The 24,920-nt window shown below is 41.5% G+C and overlaps 1 protein-coding gene across 1 annotated transcript; it reads right to left on the bottom strand.

The window, feature by feature from the left end:
* Positions 1 to 1,084: 1,084 nt before the first annotated feature.
* LOC309339537 (hormonally up-regulated neu tumor-associated kinase-like) lies at positions 1,085 to 22,956 on the bottom strand. Its single transcript, XM_081857624.1, has 9 exons — positions 22,619 to 22,956; positions 21,571 to 21,863; positions 19,723 to 19,778; positions 18,143 to 18,281; positions 16,393 to 16,520; positions 14,030 to 14,165; positions 12,723 to 12,900; positions 4,708 to 4,930; positions 1,085 to 2,972 (listed from the first exon to the last, which is right to left on the bottom strand). Exons 1-9 carry the CDS (start codon positions 22,862 to 22,864, stop codon positions 2,206 to 2,208), a joined length of 2,166 nt encoding a protein of 721 aa, XP_081713750.1. The 5' UTR covers positions 22,865 to 22,956; the 3' UTR covers positions 1,085 to 2,205.
* Positions 22,957 to 24,920: the final 1,964 nt, after the last annotated feature.

Raw genomic sequence — 24,920 nt, 5'->3', positions numbered from 1 at the left:
TCTGTGCATCTTATGAAGCGAATGCTGCGCGGAGGAGGGACGGACGGGAGCCATGCCTCCCGTCCATCCCTCCTCTAAGGCTCGCTTTAAAGCGGGAAAGGAGCCGCTTACACGGGTGTAAAGCAAGCACAGCGGGAGCTGTGTAACCCCTCCGTCCCCGTGCTCGGCCGCCCCATTGGGATGGATGTGCACGCCCGCACCACCCCCTTGGGACAACACTCGTGTGGGCAACATCCCACATCCCCACTGGCGACGTGCCACCACGCAAGACCCTCCCTCCGCCACTGGTCTTGCTGGGACAGTAGTGCCTTCCTTTGCAGAAGTGTGAAATTTGAAGGGTGGCTGTGGTTTGGTCCTTGTATTGTGTACGGTGTGAATTAGATAGGTTTGACTTTAAATGGGAATTGAATCAGATTTCTCCCTCATTCCTCCTTCATATGAAAGCCCCCAGAGCTCTCTGCAATGAACAAAAAGGAAGAAAGTCCAACTTCTTTTGGCTTTATTAAAACAATTGTGTAAGGCCAAACCATACAGTTCTTACATCTAAGACACTCAATGTGGGAAGCTCATATATTTCCATTGCCTGCCCCCCTTACTAGGGAATAAAGTCTCTCTTCATTTGTTAATGACAGTGATGATGGTTATTAATGCCACTGTTGACTGCTGTTCACTTTACATGGTTGAAATATTATTCTGATATACCGGTAGTTTATTAAATAGTTTAGTACAACATTTGATTCAGAATATTTTTTTCTTGTTTTCCTCCTCTAAAAACCAGGTGCGTCTTATGGTCAGGTAAGTCTTATGGAGCGAAAAACACGGTATATTATTTTGGGGGTGGGGTGGGGAAATTGGGGGTGACATCCATGTTGACATTTGAAGTCAAAAGTGGGTCCTGGATCAGGAAAGGTTTGAAATCTATGAGTCTCCGTGTTTATGAGTAAAGGGCAGAGGTGACAGAATATGGACATTACTAGTGCATGAAGTGCCAGAGTCCTAGCAGATGTCACAATGAGTAGAACTTTCATTTTTTAATTTTTAAAAACTATTTATTTTTACAAAAAAAACCCAGTGCAACATATGGTGTATTATATATTCAGATTTGACAGAGGTGGTTACAAATAATTTGCTTATGAAACTTTGTTCATCCTCATTCCAAAAAAATTGTGCCATGTGTTCCAGTTCACCTGGTTTCTTTCGTAATTAAATAAAGCCACACCATACAAAATCATCTCCCTAGTCCAGCCACCTCAGTATTCAAATTTGTTTAGACTGTTGTCAGCTAGTGAATTATTCCAAACATAGTTAAACCATTCTTGTACCATACACCCACTCTCATGTTTCCAGTGCTTTGCCTTTACCTCTCTTGATGTTTACAGTATAAAAGGTTAACATCTCTTTAAATGGTATTGTTTGGGGTAATGTTGGCCAGGGAGTTGCAGTTGAAGTCAAATCATGAGTTATCCAATATGAGCTAAGATTTTATACCCAGGCTCCCAAGTCCAACTCTGGGATTCATCCAAACTGTGAAGGGATAGATCCACATGGCATAGGAGGAACATGAGCAGTGGTATTGCATTCTTGCTATTAAAAAATATCTGCCACAGGCTCATGATTACAATGCAAGTTCTCTGTTGGGAAGTATTCATGCATATGACTTAGATAACTTAGGTGTACCAGAAAGTGCTCACCAATAAATTGTTAGTCCACAGGACACATTTTTGCTTTTCATCATGAATATGGATTTTCATAATAACAAACAAAGAAAGAAACAGTGAATTTCAAGTACCTACAGTAGTGTAAACATTTTTTAAAAAATAAAATAACCACATTTAACTATTTGGCACAGGATTCACAAATGAGTTCTGTGAAAATAGGAATAGAAACAAAAAAACTGCCAGCTATTGAATATTCATTTCCTCCTTTGTGGATGTTAGTTGCATTTTGTTCCACTGAAATCAACCTATTGTGGGTCTTGTGGGGTGTGTGTGAGAGAGTTTTATTCTTTTGTTATAATGTGCACAACTAACTTGGACCCATTTGTTCTGTACTCTGTGTTACCAGTTACTCCCACTCCATTTCCCTTCTCCTGTCACAATCTTCCTAGCTATTTGCCAAACACTTTGTCTCTTCATTTTTTGCACTTTTTTGCACCCACACACATACACCCCACTGCTACTCATTTAGTATATTGCATTGCAAACATTATGCAAAATCTAGTCTTAAAATCTCAGGTTTTTTCCCTGACCTTGTTTGATATGGTGGAGATAATACTGGAAGATTCAAGTCCACATCCTTAGGTGTGTGTTTGAGTTGCACAAAGTTCCTCTTAACCTTGCCACTGTTGAAGAAGTCTTTTGACTTTTCTTTGGATTGCCTCAAGCTTCTTACCATAAGTGTTTGTTGTGGGGTCATGGGGAAAATTGGCGGTCTTGACCCGTTGACAAAAAATGGAGATGAGCCATTGGGTTGTTGCTGTGATAGTCCCATCAATGAAATCTTTTTAGTGATGGGGTCCCTCAGGGCAACTTGTCTCAGCCTTGGTAAAGGTGAGAGGTGTGGTGATTCCATAATCAAGAGAGCTGAGCTTTCTTTTTCCTGGTATTGCCATGGTAGAGATGGAAGATTCTCATCCATTGCTTTCAGAAGATCCTTGACTCTTGTGTCTGGGCAAACCATAGGACTTTGGTCTATCAGTCTGTTTTCAATTGCTGACCTTGGTGTTAGTCTACTTGCACATGACATTAAGGACCTCTGAGCCTGGTGGTTCATAGAATATGCTGGGTTATTTCCTAAAGCAGAAGGTGGCTTCTCAGATAAATATGATTTTCTCTCTTCTGAAAAACCTTTAATATCTTCTATATTTTCCTGCGGGTCCAGTTGTGTGTGATTTAATGGCTCACATGAAAAATATTTATTTGGAGATTTAGGAGGTTCAAAATGAACCAATTCTCTGTCTGCAAACTTGGAAACTAAATGGAATATAGAGTATATGAAATCAGTTTATGTAGAAATTATAGTTGCAGTAAAGAGTAGAGATATCACTATGTGTTATACTTCAAATTTGTTATTGACATTTGGTATGATGATAAGATTTTTGGATGTTGATCTTTTAAAATTATAATAAAAGGTAAAAAAATTGGTAAAAATAAGAAGGGGTACACTAAGTGTTGGGGGAATACTGTTTAGTTCTATATTGCCCCCCATGTCATTCACCATCTACATGAAACCATTGAGTAATGCTAGTAAATACAAACTTGCACTTTATATTTTGCAGAGAATAATACACTCTGACTTGTTTTGCAATGAAATACTCCCTCTTACAAGCATTAAGGGTGCAATGTATGTCCCTTTAAGATATTTAAAAGTGGGAGCTAAAACCTTTCATAGTTGCCACTTCCAATATTTAAAAAGACACGTGCTGAATTGTATACATATGCACCTTCCAGACTTCATGAAAGGCCCAGTTATATCATCTGCTCATCAAGTTCAGATATAAATTTTATGTCATGACTGGCCATGAGTCACAACACATCTGGGTTAATTGTAGATGAGAAATGACAATGAGTTGGATTGAGGGTTCCTGTGAGAGTATCTCCACTCACGGGACACTTCTACTGCAGGAAGAAGGAAGCTAATGTTTGCTGATTTCTCCTTCTCTTGGTATTCCAAAGGTGTTCTGGAAAGTTAGGGGACACTCTGGAACAGTTTGAAAGGTGGGCAGGGGGGGGGGCAAAAGGCTAAAAGAGGAACTATAAAAAAATCTTCTCCTTCCTCTTGCTCATACTGGCCTATCCTTTCCCTTTAAAACAGTAAGCTAAGGTGCTCTGATGTAAGTTAAGGGTAAAAACAATTAATTTCCAAAAAAGAAAAAGAAAGAAAGAAAAAATTCTTAGAATGACATAGATAAAACATATATGCTTTACATATCTACCTTTCAAATATAATATCTATAAAGCACAAAACCAGATTGATAGAAACCCATACTATATTTTGTTTGCTTTTTGGACAAAAGAAACCACTATGCTCTTGCAACTACCTGTATTGGTTCTCTTGTGCCTCTAAAAAAAGTACTGGAAAAAGGGAGGGGAATTGTTTCATCTTTGTTTTCCTTCTTTCATTCCGACACAACAAATCAGTTTTGCTATTAGTGCACACTGATATGCTTTAGCTAGCCACTTGCTCATGGAGGGCATTACCTGCAATTCCCAGGTTTTTTTGCATGGAGTGCCCCTACAACAGCAGCAGTAACAGTGCTGCCTACCATGTAACTTAGGGGTAAGAAACCTTTTTTTATTTTGAGGGCCTCATTCCTTTCTGAGGGCCACATGCCAGTACAGTGTGGGGCCAGAGGGGAAGGTGTGTAGAGCACCAAATGCAAACTTTACCTTTTTATTGGAGGCCAGTTTCTAAACACACTCTCCCCTCTCTATCTTCCATTCAAACAAGCAAGACATTACCAGAGTTCAAGGAAACATTCTAGCCAGGCAAAAACATTCAGGGTGTGCAGCAGGGTCATTGAAAGGTATGGCCTGGGGAGAATTCTGAGAGCCACATCGAAGCCTGGCAGCCCCTGGACCTGAAATTCCCCAATCCTGATGTAACTTATCTCCCTTGGTTACCTTAATTTCAATTAAAGTCCCACTCACCCCAACCTTTGTACAGTTAACCGCATTCCAGATTATGAAGATAAGCAGCACATATTACCTTCTGGTAAAATTCCTTGGTTTTCCAGAGTGATGGCAATTTCATCTTCCTGGATAGCATATGGCATTTCTGAGTTCAGGACAGAAGGAAACACTTTATTCTCACAGCTTTTCAAGTTTTCTGTTGTAACCTGTTCTGTCTTTTGAGAAGCTGGCATATCATCTGCATCTTGGCTTAGGGTCCCAGGAAGTTTAACATCAAACTTTTCTGAGGTACTTTCCTTCTGTAGACATATCAGACACCAGTAATACTACCATACATGGAAAAGCTGAAGTGATAAGAAACTGCAACGTGGTAAGTTCAGGTATCTAGGTGGGATGTAGACTTTGTTACTAGACTAGGGTAGGTTAAGAAGAGGGGTCCAATGTGAAAAGCTAGTCATGATCAAGTTAAGTCCCTTTGGTTTCAGAGGCAACTAGGTTCAACAAACAGTCTGCAGCTAAACTGGCTAACTCTAAATCCGTGGAGACTGGTATTGTGACTGCAAAGACTATGGAATAGGATGTTTACATTTTTTGCAATAAATAATCTATGTACAATAAAACCAACAGTATAAAAACAAGGGCTGTTATGAGAAATTCCTTTTCTCCAGCTGCACTTGGTATCTGCTGGTAGAGCCATAACCCAAATACAGGAAACCGTCTTATACTGAGCCAAACCACTAGTCCATTGAGCAGAGTATTGTCTACTGTGACTGGCAACAGCTCTCCAGGCTCTTTGGCACATGTTTTTCACACCACTTACAGCTGCAGGTACCATGGAATGAAACTGGGATCTTCTGCATGCAAAACATCCTCTACTACTTAACTACATGCCTTGTGTCAGGAGCCAGAGTCAAGGGCAGGTCAGTAACAAAACACCTGGTGTCAGTGAAGTTAACTCGTTATTCAAAGAAACCAAAGCAGTGCGGGCCTAGTGATCGCAGCAACACTTCCCAGTAGGTCTAGCCCCGATGAGGCTCCTCCCCGCTCAGGTCCTACCTTAGCAATCTAAGGCAACTTCATCTTGTCTCTCTTTGCTCCACCGTATTCATTCCTCTGTGTTCTGGGAGACCGGGTGGGAGGGGAACTGATCACAGCAAGAATAAGAGACTCCCTGGATTCTTCAGCAGCCTGTCTCCTGCCCCCCCCCCTCTCCTGCCTCCGAGTCTGTCCAACTCTCTGCGACAGTTTCCTCCTGCTCACAAATCCTGCTACCTCTTCAGCTTCCGACACCTCCTCCTCCCACTCTGTTCCCTCTTCTCCCTCTGATCACTCATCATCGTCCCACCACCACGCCCCTGGCTCTGAGCCTTCTTCCTTCGAGGGTTCCCCAGCTGGGGCCTCCCACCACTCTTCTGCATCTAGCCAGCCCCTGACACCTTGTTGGACACACCTTTTCATGTGGACATTCGGGTGAGGACTGACGGTTGGATTTGGCCCCAAGGGCTGAAATTTTGCAATTGGTTGAATGGTTTTTTTAAATTGATGTTTTGATTTTATTTGCTATTTTATGTACTTTTGTGCACTACCTGCCAGATCCTTGTGGATGAAGGGCAGTGTAGAGAAACAGCCTATAACTAAATACATAAACAAATCTTCTGAGTAAAAAAAGCCAAAGATAGCACCGTTGATGTATAATGCTGACATGTCTTAATAGATAGTTGGACACTGAATCCAATATAGTACAGTATTAAACCTTGACAGCCACTGTTTTTACAGGAAAGGTTTTCCTTGTTAATCTATCCTATAGAAATCTTTATTCGAAGCAAGTAAAATTTATAGGCTGACTGGCTCTCCCAATGCTTGAGTGAATTTTGAGTCTTAGTAGAGTACATTAAAAAACTGAGTCTCTTGGAATCTGAAACACTTTGGGAATCTGAAACTCCTGTGGGTTCATCTGTCCCTATCAAATATTTTCAAAACTTGAAGAATGCGGTTGTATCCGTTATCTTCAAGGACTTTCTGTCCTTGAGCAATTTGGGTAAGTTTTTTTTTAAAAAAAACCAACAACAACTGTACTGCTCAAACCACACTGCATCAGTGGGGAATAAGAGATGACATAAGTATTTTAGCCAAAGCAATCAAAGCGTCTCTCAGGATTTTGCACACTCCTGGTTAAGAAAACAAATTTTCATCTTAGATTTTGCAAACTGTCACGTTATATACAGTACATCAGAAAACTTGCCATGGCTCGTTTTTATAGCCAGGCCTCTTAAGAGCTAATTGGTTAAGCACCTGGGCAGGAAGCTTTTTGGCAGGAACACTATTTCTGCAAGGCTTAACTATAAAGTTTTGGATGGCAAATTGTAATCATTAGGCTCTCTTTTCTACAACAAAACACATAAAATGCAAACAGGTTGCTTGGAGAAATCACAGTGTGTAAAAGGACAGGCCATGTTTTATGCTTATCCAATAATTTATGGCTCAAGCCTGATCGTGGAAAAACGGTTTCGGTTGCCTGTAGTCATTTAAAAGCCAAATTTCCAGTAGGTTTTCCCACCAAACAAAATTACTATCATGCCTAAAACTAAATCTTTTGTGACCAGCTGTTTGCAGTCAGGATTTTAGAAAGTGAGAAGTTAAACTTTAATAAATCGAACCTTTAGGGTCTTTCCAGAAAAGAGTTTTATTGGACAACCAAAGCACAGTTATGACTTAGTTGATGAGGGGGTGGGGAATCAAATCTCTTTCCTCTTGTCTACTGTGGGAAATCACATTCTCTCAATACTCAAACAGCATTTTTTTTTTGGCAATGAGAAAATGTCACACACACCACTCAGTTAGCCTATCTATTAGAACCTGTAGTGTTCTGTGTAGTGTATTTACATCACTTTCATAGGCAACTACTAGCTAGTTCTTGTGACATCACTGGTGTTGAGCAACACTTAACCCCCAACATGTCTGCACAGGCATTTATAGTGTGTGTGCTGTTTTTTTAAATTGTTTTTAGGACAATTATTTTACTAGTTTTTAAAAACTTATGCAGAAGCTGACTGCTATATTATGTCAGTACAGTATTGTTCCTCAGCAATGCCCATATGCATTATTATTATTATTATTATTATTATTATTATTTCAATTTATATACCGTCCTTCACCAAAAGATCTCAGGGAGCTGTACAACATTAGAAACACATTGCAAAACATCAATGATAAAACATAATAAAAGCATAGTAAAAAGCATACTGAGAGACAGTATGGCATCTAAAGACAATGTAATGATGGCACCAGGCGAGCCTCTCTAAGGAGAGCATTCCACAATCGGGGAGCCACCACAGAAAAGGCCCATTCTCTTGTTGCCACCCTTTGAACCTCTCTGAGAGAGGGGACACAGAGAAGAGCCTCAGATGACAAGCACGAGGTCTGGGTCTGTTCGTATGGGGAGAGGTGGTCCTTAAGGTATTGAGGTCCTGAGCCATGTAAGGCTTTATCGGTCAACACCAGCACTTTGAATTGGGCCTGAAAACTAATCAGCAGCCATTGTAGTTGTGCCAGTATTGGTATTATATGCTCAAGCTGTAGACCAAATGGCCCCTCTCTTTCCCCCGAACCCACCATTCCCCAGGGTCTCAACTCAGCAGCTTGTGCATACAGCCTTATGGAGAAGCAATCAGGAAGGAATGGATTCTGCTGGGGTTTTTTTATGTGCAAATGGTTAACCGCTTGATGCAATAGTACATAAAATGCAGCAAAATAAACTTTTCCATTCTCCCCTTCACTGCCCCCAAACAGTTCAATAATGTTGAGAACAGCCACTCCGAGACATGCTGCTCTCGAGTCAAAGGAGAGGATGGGACGACCCGATTCAGCTTATATAAGTCCACTGGACTGACAGTTGACTCTTACTTTGACACAGGCAGTAGGACACCATGGTCCTTAATAATTGTGGGCAGTAGGCCGCATGGAACATAAATCTCTGTCCTTCAGCAGCTCACCACTGCTCCCTGCCCCTCAGCATTTGCTGTCTGAGATGGTTGCCCCATTCTACCTAATGGCAGAGCCAGCTCTAATGCTGCAGATCAGTGAATGCTGCTGCCCTCTGCTGAACTGTATTAGGCCTAAAGTGATGTGAAGTTGTACAAAAGTTCTGCCTGTGGTTTTTATCATTGATGACCATTTCATACATTCAGTCTTAGCCATCAGATTTTGCATTCGCTGAGTGAGGAACAATAGATGTGCGAACTTGCTGCTATCCTGAGAATTTATTGTAAGAGTTGTCCATATATCTTGGATAAACAAAAGTCAAGGGGAAAATAAAGTTAGCTGGATGGCTTTCTTGATGAGCCTAAAAGCCGACGTGAGAGAGAAAGTATTTATGGCAATGTAAAAGAAGTACAACTTGGAATGACAGATGAAATCCACAAGGGAACTGTTTAGAGTTAATATCAGAAGAATTTATGAAGAGAAGACCTTTTGACTTTTTGGTTAGTGCACAAATGGAGTTGAAAGCACTCATGAAGTCCTCACTAAGCACTAGTTAAAGGACCACAGGGAACAGATCTGCTGGGGTAGCGATACAGAGAACATGAGGATAGTAGAAGATTTCAGCCTTGAACTTCCAAGGTTCTGTTTTTTTCTATCTGATTCAAATGCAGGTCAAGGGATTCTTAAGTTGCTCCATATTGTCCCCATCGGAGCATTAAGATGCGCCTTGTTTAAATTCATATTGCATTTTATTTTACAACCCAAACAGGAGGCTAGTGAAAGTATCTGGCTTTCATCCTGAAATAAATCCCAATGATTTTTTTTTTTTAAAAAAATACTCTCCTTTTTATATAGGATGCATAGCTGCTTGCAAAGCATTTATGAAATCCAATCTAGAGGGAAAATATAACTTCAGCATAGGAATTTACTGGGAAGTTTTTTAGCTTATTTGAAGCTTTCACTTATTTATTCAATAGCACTTTGTTGTAAATTATTTGTTGCAAGTGTTCAAATATCAGTGGGTTCATTGTGTCTGCACCTCACTCTAGGCATGGCAGAATGTCAAGAGGATGAAGCAAAAGTGGTATCTGGCTTGTTGTCAACATTTAAAGACAACAGAATACTGGCATTTGCAATATCTCTTGCAAAAATTAAGGTGGTCTTACTGATATCTGCCATGTTTCAAACAAATCTGTCTTGCATTCATCTTGCACCAAGGTGTTTTCATGGTTGTCACGTTTACACATTCACATGAATGAAAATTAGGTATTATTATACTGGTGAACACTTTCACAGCTTTTCACCTTTTTTGCCAAATCATCTTCTGCAATTGTGCTAAACTCTGCAACGGGGTTTATATCAACCAATGTGATGGCACTGTTATATCGTGAAATCCTACAGTATCAGTTGCAGAATGAACTTTTCATGCAAAATGTTAATCTAGCCTTAAGACTACAAAACCCATGATGCCGTATATCCTGGTGTGAAATAAACATGTGCTTGCTGCAACCACCTCCACCCTATAATGTGTCCATGAGCAAAATCTCATGTAGAGAAATCATAGAATTGTAGCATTGGAAGGGACCATGAGGGTTGTCTAACCCTGCCCCCTGCAATTCCCCCGTCTGTCACTACATGATCCCCTGCTTGTGTTGGAATACAGGAGAACAGGCAAATATCAAGTGAGTCTTTGAAACAGCTTTATTACAAAATGCCTGAAAGTTCCTATGAGCAAGAATTAAAACCCTAACAAGGTCCATCTAATTTTTGAACCACTCTCCACCTGAGCATATGTAACCAATAGGCAGTAAAAATAATGAAAAGTGTCTAAAATCTTTGGAGAGGCTGCACACAAACCATAACTTAAAGCATATTTCATGCACCTTTAAACCACAATACTTTCCCCAAAGAATCATGGGAACTAACAGAGCTACAATTCTGAGTATCCTTAGCAACTCACAGTTCCCAGATGTCTTTAGGGAAAGTTGCTCACATTACTCCTTTTGTGACAAGAGCTGTTTCTGGAACTACTCTTGTGAGCTGACTTTATGAAGACAAGAAACTATGTTTTGACCATTGGTCCTTCCAGCTCAGTATTGTCTACCAATTGGCAGTGGCTTTCCAGGGCTTCAGACCAAGAAAAATTGAACCACCCTTGCCCCAAACTGAACTTTAGAGGCACCTGAACTTTCCGGGAAGGTTGCAAAATAATTAAGTATGCCAAAGCAATACACTGAAAATTTGCACAGAGCCATAACTTCATGAGTCAAACTTATCAAAACAAGCTTTCGCCCTGGATTGGACATTCTAATGTGTATTCTAAGAAATGTTGGTTTTGGTCAAATATTTCCCAACCATTTACACTTTTAAAGTTAGATTTTGGCTTCCTGTCTACATAGAGCAAGATGTTTATGACTGAACTGCTAGCTTCTTAAGAGTGATGGTTACCAGTGAGGGAAAACATAAAGATGCCTAAAGTAATTTGGCTCTAATTAAGTACCAAGATGTCCCCCTGCCTGTTTATTTGTTTAATAAGCCCTGAATCTCTGCATTAAAAACTCAGGGCTAAAACGAAACATGTACTATATGGCCTTGCAACCTCTCAAAGAAAACAATGAGAAATCCTTAAAATGTTTGAGGTTTCCAGTGTGATCTGCTTCACACCTTCCCTGACACTGAGATATTATTCTTTTATTCATTATTTCACTTCAACAAGCAGAGTTCAAAAGAGCTTAAAATGTCCAAAACCAGCACCAAAACATACAACTAACACCAACATAACCCAACAAAAATGATAACGTAACAGCAAGGTAAATTGCCAAGGCAAGGCAGAAGCTTGCATAACATACACAAAAACAACTTTTGTGTCAAGCAAGAAAGCTTTTCTAGCTACTAGCAAACACAAGTTAATCTGCTCCAGGTCATTTTAAGCAATTCTTTACTTTCCAAGTGGGAAAGCTACTTGCTTTAAACAAAAATGATACCAATAAACATGCATAGGCTGTGTGTACACCATACATTTAAAGAACATTGTTTTCTACGTAGAATCCTGGGAACTTTAACTCTGTGAGGGGGTAAGCTACAATCCCCAGGATTCTTTGGCAGAAATGATGTGCTTTAAATGTGTGGCATGTTTGCAGTCTTGGTGCTCAGCACTTCCCAAGTACCAAAGGACAGGGCTTGCAAAGCCCCTTGTGCAGTATTTCCCAAGTGTTTGACAAACAGCTGTTTTTTGTGTGCTCAGAAAAAGCTGCACAAGAGGATTTGCAAGTCTTATGCTTGGTGACTGGGCACTAAGTTTTTGATCACCTGATATCATTATAATGTCAGATGACTGACTGGTGGGTGGTCCAACCTACCTGTCAAAGTTGGCCCTTGAGGATGGGGATTTTTTTTATTTTTTTTACTTAAAATCATTTATAAACCATGCAATATTTTCAAAATCTCTACTGATCTGGGCCACTGGTCCAAAATGGTTTCCCACTCCTGCTCTAAGTTAAAGTAATACTCAGTCTAAGAACCATGATTGTTCCCTAGGACAACTCAGAGGACACCTCTGTCATCTGACAGACAACTCCCTTAGAAACTGCAGAGAGACCATGTCTATTAACAAGCCAGAATATCCACCCTCTGCTTCTGCCAAATGTTGCCCACTCCATCAATGTAGGACCAAGCTGGGCAGGTGCAGTATCCTCAATATTTCATCGCCCTCCATTAGAGATGTTGGGCTTGCAGCATCCTTAGCTCTCACCATTGCCCAAACACCAACCCTTCAACACCAGGAAAAGGAATGATAAAATGCAGCCATATTTACTCTCTGGGATCGAGAACCACCAAATGTGCATTGCAAGCATAGCTCCCCAATGATTTTGCCACCCCCACCCCCTTCTTGGGATGCAGAAATCTAAACCAGGGAAGGAAGATCTAGTAAACCCAGGGAAGGAAGATCTAGAAATTAATAACCTGACTTACAGCTAGCTAGAAATACATTGACTAAAAGATCCACTGAGAACTGGCTTTCCTGGAGTTCAAGAAACGAATGTTTTCAGAACTGCAGGCAAGGGACAGGCAACATGCATTCACTAATCCAGTCACTGATTCACACCTCACCTTCATTGTCCTGTGTTCTTTCTGATATCTAATTAATTTCTTCAATAGCAAGTAGTATGTTGCCATTATATAAGATGGCTTGTTGTTTATCAAGACATTGACAACATCCGAAAGATTGAGCTCCAGTGTTTCCGTCATGTAACTCAAAACAACAGGATTCAGCTCATTGGGGCGAAGTCTGAAAAACAAGATGCTTTGGTAACAGGGATGGAGGGAACCCTTGGACTCAGTCTGCAACTGAGCTCACTCAACAAAGTTATTCCCCTCCACAACAAAAGAACCCTTGTTTTCTTCCTGATCCCAATTTCAAAATTTATCTGAACACCTCCTCCAAATCTCCCTTGAGTTCCCCAACCTGCCTATAAGCTCCTAAACCCTGCCTCACCCACCATTTCTCCAATCTTATTGCTGCAGTAGAGCAACAATGTAATGGGTTGGATCTCAGTAGAGGTCTATGGGTAAGAAGAAGAAGAGGAGGAGGAGGAGTAGTTTGGATTTGATATCCCGCTTTATCACTACCCGAAGGAGTCTCAAAGCGGCTAACATTCTCCTTTCCCTTCCTCCCCCACAACAAACACTCTGTGAGGTGAGTGGGGCTGAGAGACTTCAAAGAAGTGTGACTGGCCCAAGGTCACCCAGCAGCTGCATGTGGAGGAGCAGGGAATCGAACCCAGTTCACCAGATTACGAGTCCACCGCTCTTAACCACTACACCACACTAGGTAAACGTACATATTATGTCACTTGTATAATTACTACCACTCAGCTATATGTTCAGTCAGTAACACTACATCAATGTAAATTTTTTGGGAGAACAACTCTGTGACTCAGTGGCAGAGCATCTGCTTTGAATGCAGAAAGTCCCTAGATCAATCCCTGGCATCGCCAGGAAGGGCTGGGAGTGTCTCTCTCTGAAATGCAGGTAACACACTGTCAGTCACGTATAGAGTCCCCACCAGCAATCTGAAGTGGAACAACACAAACAATGGCTGTTGGCCTAAGTCAGTGAAGGGGTGGGGCATTTCTCCTATAGGACAATGTTGTCTAAGAACGCTATTCGAAATAAAGTAGGACGGAACCAATTTATTCAAATTCTGTCAGTCTTTAAAAGTTTTAAGAGGAACCAGAAGGTGCCCTCAACAGGCTTGGATTGGACTTTATTTGTGCCCCATTAAAATGACCCAGTTCCAGTTTTGTTTTGTTTTAAAGGAAGGACTGGACTAGAATTAATTGCATTGGCCTTAAGTCTAGGAAATGCTATTCAGAAGGCGAAAATGAACAAAGAAGACAAAATTTGAAAAGAATTACCTATTTTTATATGTACATGAATTCAGTGGTTTCCTGATATTACCGTCATTCAGCCATTTGTCTTTCATTGCCTCTTTAATAGCAGGTCTCTTAGCTGGATCAGGTTCAAGTAAAGAGTGCATGAAATGAACAGCTCCTGGGCAGAAATTCCAACAAAACAATGTTAGCTATAGCAATAGCCTGCATTACAGTTTGTCTTTCTCTGGCCTTAGACTTCGTACTTGCTAAGTTCACATCAGCAGAGACATGCCCTCAGAGGATTTAATTTTGTTAACTATTTGATAAACAGGTGTTTGATGTCCCATGTTCAATTCCCAGCATCTCCATGTATGACTGGGAAAGAGACTCCCTACCTAAAAACCTGGAGTCAGTGCTAGAAAGGTGTGGTTCAAGGGTTCCCAAAGTGTGGTCTGGGACCACTAGTGGCCCATGAGCATCATTCAGACTCATGAATTCATGCATTACACAACAAGCTTTATACTTCCATTTGTACTTTATATATACTGAAGTTCCTTTTAGAAGCCATTGTAGGTGGCCTAATTTTTAATGCTTAAAATAGTAAGCTTTGAAGTTCTAAACACTGACACTGCCATATAACCAGGAATAATCATGGGGTGCTTTTGCAACCCACCTAATTTACCTAAGCTGTTGTAGGGACTCCAAAGCTTAAATCAAGAGCTCTGCAGCCTGTTTAACCAAATGAGAATCCCAGGACAACCTTTGTTGAAATATCAGACCTTCTTTCAGGCACATAAGGAAATAGAAGGGAGAACAATAAAATTCCACAGTTGACAGGCATTATGGAGCCTCTAGATTGACTATGTTTGGCACACACATTATGAACATGACCTTCATCTGGTCAAAAGAGCAGTGAAGTCTGCCAGTGCCTTCAGGCCTGGATTTTAGATCTTCCTTAAGTCTACCTTCAGCAAATTACTTCGAGAACCCTGGGGTAGGGAAGCACATTCCACTCCCAACCTAAATTTGGGTAGAGCTGTCCAAGTTTGGCCTTGTCTGGACCTGACAACTATAATGTTGCAGGGTGGCAGACAACACTTCCAATAACAGTGGTACTCTATTTGACCTGGGCTGCTTGGTAATTCAATAGGTATAGGAGAAGCAGAAGCATAAAGCTGCCTTGGCAGGTCACTGTCCTGTTTTCAAGTCATGATGGGGGACCTCACTACATGTTGGGTTAGCCAGATTGAGATGCATGCAGAATTGCTGTGAACATAGTAGTAGTAAGAGCCAACTGCTGCTTTACAGGTAAGATTCACCTTCTGTTGTGTGGGCAGGATGGTCCCTCCCCTTACCTGGCCAAACCTCTGGCAACACCTCCCCAAGCAGGATTGGGCAATTGACAGAGGTAGTCGGAGACCTCCAGGTATCCAGCCTGGGGAGGATGAAGCCAGCCTGAACTACCAGGAATTGCACTGGGATCCGGGGGCTGTGCACAACCACACAAAAGGTGCCCCCATTTGATGTTGGAGCTGTCATTATTTGTACCCCACCCATCTGACTAGGTTGTGCCATCCACTCTGGGCAGCTTCCAGCATTTACAGAAACATAATAAAGCAACAAACATTTTTTTAAAAAAACTTTGGTTTTGTAACAAAAGCCAACCCGAATCTTTTTTGAATGGAAGTTGTGCATAAATGGCTTTCCTGTTCTCATCAAGTAACATAGTGACCAGCACAACTTGTCTCTCATTGCAGAAGGTGTTTCTGAATTGTCCCATTCACCTAGTCACAATGATTTCATAATCACTGTCATTAATACATTGCAAAAAGGAGGAGAAACTGCATCAGCATTTTCCTCCACAATCACAAACAAGTGCTTCATAGATGTTGTTACTCCTTAACAAGATTGATGGCAGATGAAATCACAACTTATTTGTGCCACATTTTCTATGAACATTAAATATTATGAGGACAATCCAGCCAAAGTTAAGCTCAGAGAGTTCAACGGGAGTGTTAAGCATGTACCTACATCTTTTCCAAGGAAGAAAAGCAGGGTCGGTCCTACCATTAGTCAGAGTTTAGTGGGTGGCTCAGGCAGATTATTTTGGGTGTCCTGAAAAGGCAACAAATGTCTGCAATTTATTATACTATGGTTGTAATTTGACCACCAGGGAAAGGTATTTGTGCTTATGAGTTTTTCTGCTCAGGTACCAAAATAACTTAGTGGGCCTTGGGTAGTATGTCCCTTAATCTGTGGCAAGGGGGTGGGAGGGTGTGGCATTCACAGCTCTGCCTCTGGCAACAAAATGTCTTGGGCTGACCCTGAAGTCAAAGGAACTCAAAAGTGCTTACTTTGGCTGGATCAAACTCCATGTGTATAATACAAAGCCAGGTATGGTTTACCAGTGGAAATGTCAGATGGAATGGGATTCATTTCACCGTTCACCATCTTGAGGTGCAACTGCTTGATATTAAATGGTTCCACAGTGAAGGGCAACGTGCCGGTTAGCATGGCAAACATGCTAACTCCTCTGCCAGGGAGAAAGATAGTAACAGTCACATCAGTGGAGCAAGAAGAGTTTTATAAAATGCATGTGTGATGCTTGGGAATACAGTGATAGATTGATGTGTGTTAGCATTATATACTTTGTCAACCAAGTTGCTACTATCAACCAAACTTGATGGTTTCTGCTCACATCCATACACAATAGAATAAGCAAGCAATCTACAAGAATCTACTCTAGGCCCTTTCTACACAATTGTTCTTTTTTCTGCAAAATAGGTCACCTCCACCCCATTACATACTACATGACTATTTAGAAGCAAGCTGTGCATTTAGTGACTCTTAGAATGGAATATGCCAGTTGTCAATTGTTGAATATGTTTCCTCCCCTTTCCCAGCAGTCTTACCTCATCCCAAGCTGTACAGGAGCCTCTGGCCATCCAGAGAGCCCCTCAAGGGGGTGCAGTCGAAAAAAAATAATTCCCTAATTTCCTCACATTAACTTAACTTAGGTTCCAAGCCTAAAGGAAACTGCAGCATCAGATTTAAGACGTTTTGGAGGACTGTAATGTGATTAGCTTTCATCCACCATCAACTGCATTTACAGAACACCTGTTTTATTCCAGTTTTCATGCCCTCAGTTTCAGAGGGATGGAAGAGCTGTAGCATGTGACAGTCAATAAATCCCCCTACTTCATGTCTTGTCTGTTTCCAGTCACAAGTCAACCTCACAACTTATTGTTGCTCCCTATTAACATCTTGTATACTAACGCCTCTCTCACCCTCAAATTTTCCATGCTTTAGGAATTCCACATTCTGGTAGGGTGTTGAAAAGAGGCCTTGGTAGTCCTAAAGGCACTCACTTTCATATATCACCAACACCAAGTAATTTAACATATACAATGATTGCAGTGTAAAAATCTAATGCTATGTGAGTCTAGAGATCAAAGTACTCTTGTTTTTACTCTCATTGTAAAAATCAAGAAACCCACTTGCCGTTCTTGAGGTGCATTTAACTTCATTTAGTATACTGATGTCTAAAGCTCCAACTAAGTTTTTCTGTCTCTCTCTCACACACATTTAAAATTAAAATTATCATCTTCGAGGCCCCCATTCTCCTGAACATTGCTGTGATATAATTGATAAATGTAATTCTTGGAGACTGGATGTGACTAGATATTATCAACAACGTAAAAAAAAAAATCTGAAGAAGTGTGCATGCACACGAAAGCTTATACCCAGAACAAACATAGTTGGTCTCTAAGGTGCTACTGGACAATTTTTTAATTTTTTAATTTATTTTGACTGTGTCAGACAGCTACCTAACTGAAAGTAAAAAAGAAATAGTTTGACTTATAAATATCTGAGTTGGTTTGCTTATTTATTTATTTAAGATATCTATACCCCACCCTTCATTATAAAATTCCAGGGCACTGTACAGAATACTTTTTTTTACAGGTCCAGATAAAGTACATGTTTGAGTATATAATGTGCCCGTAAATTTCTTGAATACTTTCTTTGTGGGGGAAGAAGGGGCTGCCAGGGGAATTGTTCAAAATCACAAGCCCATCATTTGCTGGCAGCAACACCACATGACTAGAACTCTACTAAAGTGCTGTAGGAGCAATAAAATATTCACAATCTACTTACATGGACCAGACATCGACTTTGGGTCCATATTTTTTATGAGCCAGGAGTTCTGGGGCTGCATAGGCTGGACTCCCACATTGAGTGTTTAGCAGTTCTTGAGAAAGGCCCTCAAACTTCATGATGTTGCTCAGTCCAAAATCTGAAGAAACAAACACATAGACAATTATACATTTTCACACACAAACATACATCTTGGGGATATCATTAGAGTTTAGATTGACCAGTTAACCAAAGCAAGCAACATTCTAATCTAAATGAGATTGGTGCAGCCTGTTTTCATATTATATCACTCCCCACTTTCTTCTGGATATCACTAGAGATGAACCTTGGAACAAAGTCCAGGGCGCAGCAGCCCAGTGTCCACTATATGAGGGTGGCAGGTGATGAGGACAGTGGCAAGTGTGCACCTTTCCAAGTGATGACTCTTCAAAAGTCAACGTGGGCAGCATCTTACCATTCAAAACATGTGAAGAGAAAAAGAGGGGAATGATTGTTTATAGAAACATTAAAGAATAGGGCTAAGCAGTGTGGGCTGCCCAGCAACAACACTTTGTCACCAGTTTCATTTTTGTAGGGTGTCTTCTGTGAAACATGAAGTCTAACCCAACTCCTTTGGAATTTCTATAGAATGAGGTGGACTTTTGCTTAAAGACTTTTGTTAATATAAAATGTGTTATTTTGGGTATGAGCCTAGTCTGCTCAATTAATTTAAACAAGCAGAAAGCGAGTGTGGCAGAATCCTCCCTGGGTACCAGGGGGAAATGAGTAATGTATAAACAGGGGGTGGGGAAGGGAAGGCCGCACCAGGGCCTTTGGCTTCTCATCATGGTGTGCAGTGATGAGGCCATTACCTTGCGCCAGGGCCTGATCTAAGCCCAGCCTGGAGTCCAGAAAACTTTCAGATGTTCAGAAGCATATTGAGCAAATTAATCTATTTATTATGGATTCTTTCTGGAGTGTATTGTGGTGGTGGTGGGAGAGATGTCCTTCCACTCCTAGGTCCTTCTGTCCCCAGGGCACACATTTATCTCACGTTGAGTATCCTCTGCAGCAGGAGTGGTGATTTTTTTTTCATCCGCAAGCCTGCATACCCTTGTGGGAAGCTTTCCAGGGGCCACACGACAGTGGTGGCATTGGGTGGGGCCAGAGGCAAAAGTGGAAGTGTTTAGAGGCCCCCCAAAAGAGTAGGTGAAACAAAACCTGTGACTCAAATCTTTGCATAGTAAGCTATATTCCAGCCATGCAAAAATCAGAGGTTTCTATGACAGCCACCCATATCTCTCCACCCAGGCAAGGAAGAAGCACAGTTCAAAAACACATTCCAGCCAGGCAAATGCAGGTGTGAAAGATGTGGTCTGGGGAGAGAAGGGGGTGGCCAGGGGAGTGGGCATGGCTGGGCCTGTGGGGCCACTCCCAGCCCCCAGCTTTAGGTTCCCCACTCTGGCCATCAGAGGTAAGATCTCACAACCCACAGACACCATAGCTGTTTATTTGGCCACTAGTTGTTATGTATAAGTGCAAGGCAACAAAAAACAATCTCTGCAGAAGAGAGTTGTATGTCTGCCATACAGTACACCTACCAACGATTCTGATGTTGTTGTTTTCATCCAGAAGAAAATTTTCAATCTTCAGATCTCTAAACAAAGCAGGAGAGAAAGTAAATGTGTTGTCTTGAAATACAGGATTGGATCCAGAGTTTCTGTGAGTAAAATTCCATTCATTAGGCACTTCCTACTGGAGGAATGGTGGGGAGGTGATTTTAGTCAGTTCAGCATGCAATTCCCTTGGACACGCCAGACGTATGGCAACCCATGTTGGAGGTGTCGTTTTTGGCGGAAAAGCTCAACAATTTTGGGATTTTCACTTTTTGAAATATGGCAACCCTAGGTTGGCACTGGGGGATGTGGACAGGAGGAGAATTGGTGGAAATCCAGAGCAAATCTGGATCTAGCGCATAATATTTTGCTCTGCAAATAATGTTAAACTAAAGTTTCTGAGTGTAATAACTTAATTGCACTAGAGCTCCCCATAGACTCGTTGCCTTATAACAATATTTTCCAGCACAGTATGCAGTTAATGCTGGACCTTGGCATTGAAGTCCAGAAACCGCCTCTCCCCCCACCCACCCACCAAGAAAAAATTACCAGAGTGACATATTATGGGGCAGTGGGATCAGTAACTGGGCTGGCACAGGTATGCCAGGCCCTAACAGGGACTGATGATGGCTTTCTCTATGAGGCCAGAATTAGACTACAAAGCTCATGTTCCAGGGGGAAGAGAAAGTGGGAGTTTCAGGAAGGTGAGGGGGGGAGAGAAACCCCCTCAAACTACAAATTGCTAGTGACTTGAACAAACTAATCCCTTCTATCTCTCAACTCCAGTTTAGCACCTGAGGCAAAAAGTTTCTGCTAGTGGTAGCAGAAGTAGCAGCAGCAGCAATAATAATGATAATAGCAACAACAACCAGAAATTTGCTTCCTTTTCACAGCAGCCAAAATCGGTTGTCTGAGGTAACTACCTCACACTGCCTAACAGAGGCGCTGACCCTGTGCTCCACATATAATGACCCACTTGTCAAAATGATGGACATTTTTGCTCATTCTCCTAATAAATCCCAGTTTGCACTCAAAACCATACTTGTTTACTTTAACACTGTGTGTGTACACTGAGCTAGCCTGAGACATTTCATTACCTGAAGCAGGATATCCAAATGTTGTTGTTTCTCTCTCTCTCTCTCTCTCTTTCCAACAGTAAGAGTGTAATAACAAATTAAATGACAAGGTGCCATGCTTTCATCTGTCCCATGAGATATTCACTTCACGCTAATGGTTTCACTGCCTTAAGGCTGCATGGATGCTCTATGTGAGTAAATAATTTTATATTTCTGAAATACAGTGGTACCTAGGTTTAAGAACAGCTCTGTTTACAAACTATTTGGTATACGAACTCTGCAAAACTGGAAGTAGTGTTCTGGTTAGCAAACTTTACCTCGGTCTACGAATGGAAGCCAAACAGTGGAAGGGCACCGGCGGCAGGAGGCCTCATTAGGGAAAGCGCACCTCGGTTTAAGAACAGTTTCAGTTTAAGAACGGACTTCCAGAACAGATTAAGTTCATAAACCGAGGTACCACTGTATATACCGGGGTGCCCAAACCTTTTTCAAAGAGGGCCAGATTTGATGAAGTGAAGTGTGAGTTGTTGGGCTTTTTTAGGACTGAAGTTGCTGAGGGTTTTTTTTAGGATTTTACCCCGAAACGGACTTTGGACATGCCTGGTATATACATATGGCATAACTGATCAAAGTTAAGCGCTTAATAATCTCACTAATTTGAATGGAAGACTTCAGCAGATACTTTCATGAAACGAGTGGGGCTGAGTTTTATCATGGCCCCTGAAATATAAATCTGAGGGAAGGAAATCTGCTGTACCTGTGGACGATCCCATGATGATGCAAATGTTCTACCGCAGACATTATCTGCCTGGTATATTTCTTGACTTCCCTTTCTTCCAGTTTCTTTTTCTCACAGATTCTGTCCATGAGATCTCCCCCTAGGCACAGTTCCATCACCATGTAATAGGAGTTTTCCGTCTCCAATGTTTCATAGAGCTGAACAATATTGGGATGTTTAATCATCTGATGTATCCTAGGTTCCCGCTTCATATTTTTTAAAACATAGGAGTCTTGCTTGGCTTTTTTCTTATCTATGACTTTTATGGCTACCTAAATAACAAAAATGCTGTCAATATTTGTTTTTATAATACAGACAACCCACTTTTCTTTAGCAGCACAGTGTCAAAGACAAAAATGTATTATATATATATATATATTATTTACCATTGATGGGATCAAGATGCAGTTTTTCTGCTAGTGGTTTGCATGCAATGTCATAATTTTCAATGTCGGTGGCTTTGTAAGTTTTTGATTTCAGTTAATATATGCTAAAATTAGATCATGATATAATGATGATCTAATAATTTGTTCCAGCAAAAGTGTTCCTTGTGCAACACACAGTGGAATGTCTGCACGTACAGACATACGCCGCCTCCCAAATTCTACACTTCTGTTAGATAACTTGAATGTTGAATTTCTCAAGGAAGATAAGCAGTGTATCCATCAACACATTTACAAAAATGTAGGTGCACAGCTACTTCAGATACTCAGAATCAAATAGGAATCAAACAAGTTTCATTGGTATCACAAACAGGAAAACAGTGATTCATAAAAGTTAGGGGAAACATCTAATTATACACACAACATACCTAACACAGTAATATTAACATATTAGATCTGGTACAATATTCCAGAGCATGATAGCAGGTAAATATATTACTATTATGGGCATTGCTGCTTCAGCTAAATAAAGCACCAGGTTGCACTTGCAGATGAAAAAACAAAGCCCTAAACTTCTTCAGCATACATCACCATGAGATTAGTGGCAAACGTTCCTCACTCTCTTCTAGCCACTCTCCATTTACCTTCTCCCCAGTGGGGATGTGAAAGCCCTCCATCACTTTGGCAAAGGAGCCCTTGTTGATCATTTTGCCCACTAGGTAATTCCCAACTTGCTTGGTATGGGGAAAATTCTTCCTAGACTCTTGGGACATCTTGCTGAAACAAACAGGTATATCCCTATGGTTTGTCCCCCACTCTGGTAATATCCTTTCCTGGTTTGCATGATCCATTCCTCTGTCATCTGGAGCAGCTTTGATTGCCGCAGGCATGCCCGGGGGAGTGAGACTGGCTGATGAAACCCCAGTTCTTGAAGACTGCTGCTTTCCAGAGGCAACACAGAATGGTTAACAGATTCTGTGCCTGTAGGTCTCGAGGTACAATGGCCAAGTTGTTGGCCGTGCCGTGTGTGATCATCCTCCCTTGGAGGCTAGTTTTTCATCACTGATCTCTTTCTGCCAGCATGCAGGCCTGCTCAAGCAGAACCAAGCTGGAGATTATTAACCTAACCTGATACACGATGTCAATTAATGCCCCAGAACTGACAGCTCCAATGTCACATAATCTCATGGAACAAACCCTTCCCATTTACAGAGGCCAACATTAGCACCAAGGGCTCTGTTCACCAGCCCTGAACACCAATCAGCTAAATTAGAGTGTCGCTCGCTTTACCTGTATTTCCAGAGATAAACAGCGCGTCCACTCCTCCTGTAAAGGCATCAGGGTATCTCAAGTGAACGCAGAGTTTAGTTAAATAGAAGGTGGTGCTAGCATGTGTTTAGAACGGCTTGACCCCAGTGTACTGTTGGTCCTCTGCCCTCATCCACCTCAAGAATCCTCTGGGGAACTGCACTCTCACCTCACGCTGGTGAGAGATTCATGCCCTTCTCCCGGACGCCCATGAACTCACTAACTGATTCATACCTCTTAGTAGTCGCTGGGAACTAACTACGCATGATGTTAACTGCATGGCTTGCAATCACATTTCCACCCCTTTATTCCCGTGGGTTGAACGTCCCATTTTCGTGTGCTTTGTTCACAATGAACATCACATTGCTCACCCCCCACAAAGGGGGGTGGGGGTGGAATGACAAAGAGATCGCAAGCAAGACAATTAAACCCTCAGGCCCTATCTGTGCTCTACATTTATTTATTTATTTATTTATTTATTTATTTAATAAAGTAATAGAACTGTAGAGTTGGAAGGGACCACAAGGGTCATCTAGGCCAACCCCTGCAATACAGGAATCATTTGCCCAATGCGGGACTTGAACCCACAACCCTGAGATTAAGAGTCTCATGTGCTACCGACTGAGCTATCCCAGGAGATATTTAAATCAGGGTCATTCTACTTTAAACAAACATGGCTTCCTGGGAACTGGATGGAGGATAGAGGGGTGTGTGCAAGTGTAGGAACGTAGCCTTCTGTGCAAAGGTCAAATTCGAATCCGGTGCTTCATCCCCTTTTGCCTATGGCTCCACACACCATTGGCATGTGCTCCCCTCCAGAAGGTTGAAGTGAAGAGAATGTGGCCTTCAGACTCAAAGCTTTCCAATAATAATAATAATAATAATAATAATAATAATAATAATAATTTATTATTTATACCCCGCTCATCTGGCTGGGTTTCCCCAGCCACTCTGGGCGGCTTCCAACAAAACACTAAAATACAATAACCTATTAAACATTAAAAGCTTCCCTAAACACGACTGCCTTCAGATGTCTTCTAAAAGTTTGGTAGTTATTTTTCTCTTTGACATCTGGTGGGAGGGCTTTCCACAGGGGGGCTGCCACTACCGAGAAGGCCCTCTGCCTGGTTCCCTGTAACTTGGCTTCTCACAGCGAGGGAACCACCAGAAGGCCCTCGGTGCTGGACCTCAGTGTCCAGGCAGAATGATGGAGGTGGAGATGCTCCTTCACCATGGATCTATTCTTGGTGTTTGCACACTCCCCACCATGCTCCCTGGTTTGAGAAACACTCGGAAGAGGAGGGGAAAAAGAGAAGAATAGAATAAGAGATTGCTTGATTACCCTTCGAACGAAAGAAGAGAGAGAGGATATAAATTGTTGAAAAAGGTAATAAATATTATTTTTATTTTATTTATTTTTTAAAAAGACTGGCCCGTATGGGCAGGGGTACCTTTACATGTGCATTAAATGTATGCTGCGGATCAGTCCATTCTTCAAGCAAAACAATCGCTCACAAATGAAAGGACCATGAGGGAGTGGGGCTTCTTCTCTTCTACATATTCTTCCACCCCTTCTAGCACCACCTAATCCATTTGCTCCTTTTCTGAAAACCAAAGTAAAAAAGATGATAGATACAA

The sequence above is a fragment of the Podarcis erhardii genome, assembly GCF_964252035.2.
Source record: "Podarcis erhardii genome assembly, chromosome: 3".
NCBI classification, from domain to species: Eukaryota; Metazoa; Chordata; class Lepidosauria; order Squamata; family Lacertidae; genus Podarcis; species Podarcis erhardii.
The sequence above is the reverse complement of the archived record's forward strand: the minus strand, read 5'-3'. Positions and strand labels throughout refer to the sequence as shown.

Coding starts and splice junctions, on each gene's coding strand:
- LOC309339537 (XM_081857624.1), bottom strand. CDS start 22,864: ATGCCTGCGGCAATCAAAGCTGCTCCAGATGACAGAGGAATGGATCAT. Junction 19,779..21,570: donor CATCATGGGATCGTCCACAG/GTACAGCAGATT, acceptor TGCTTTGTTTAG/AGATCTGAAGATTGAAAATT. Junction 18,282..19,722: donor CAACAACATCAGAATCGTTG/GTAGGTGTACTG, acceptor TTGTTTCTTCAG/ATTTTGGACTGAGCAACATC.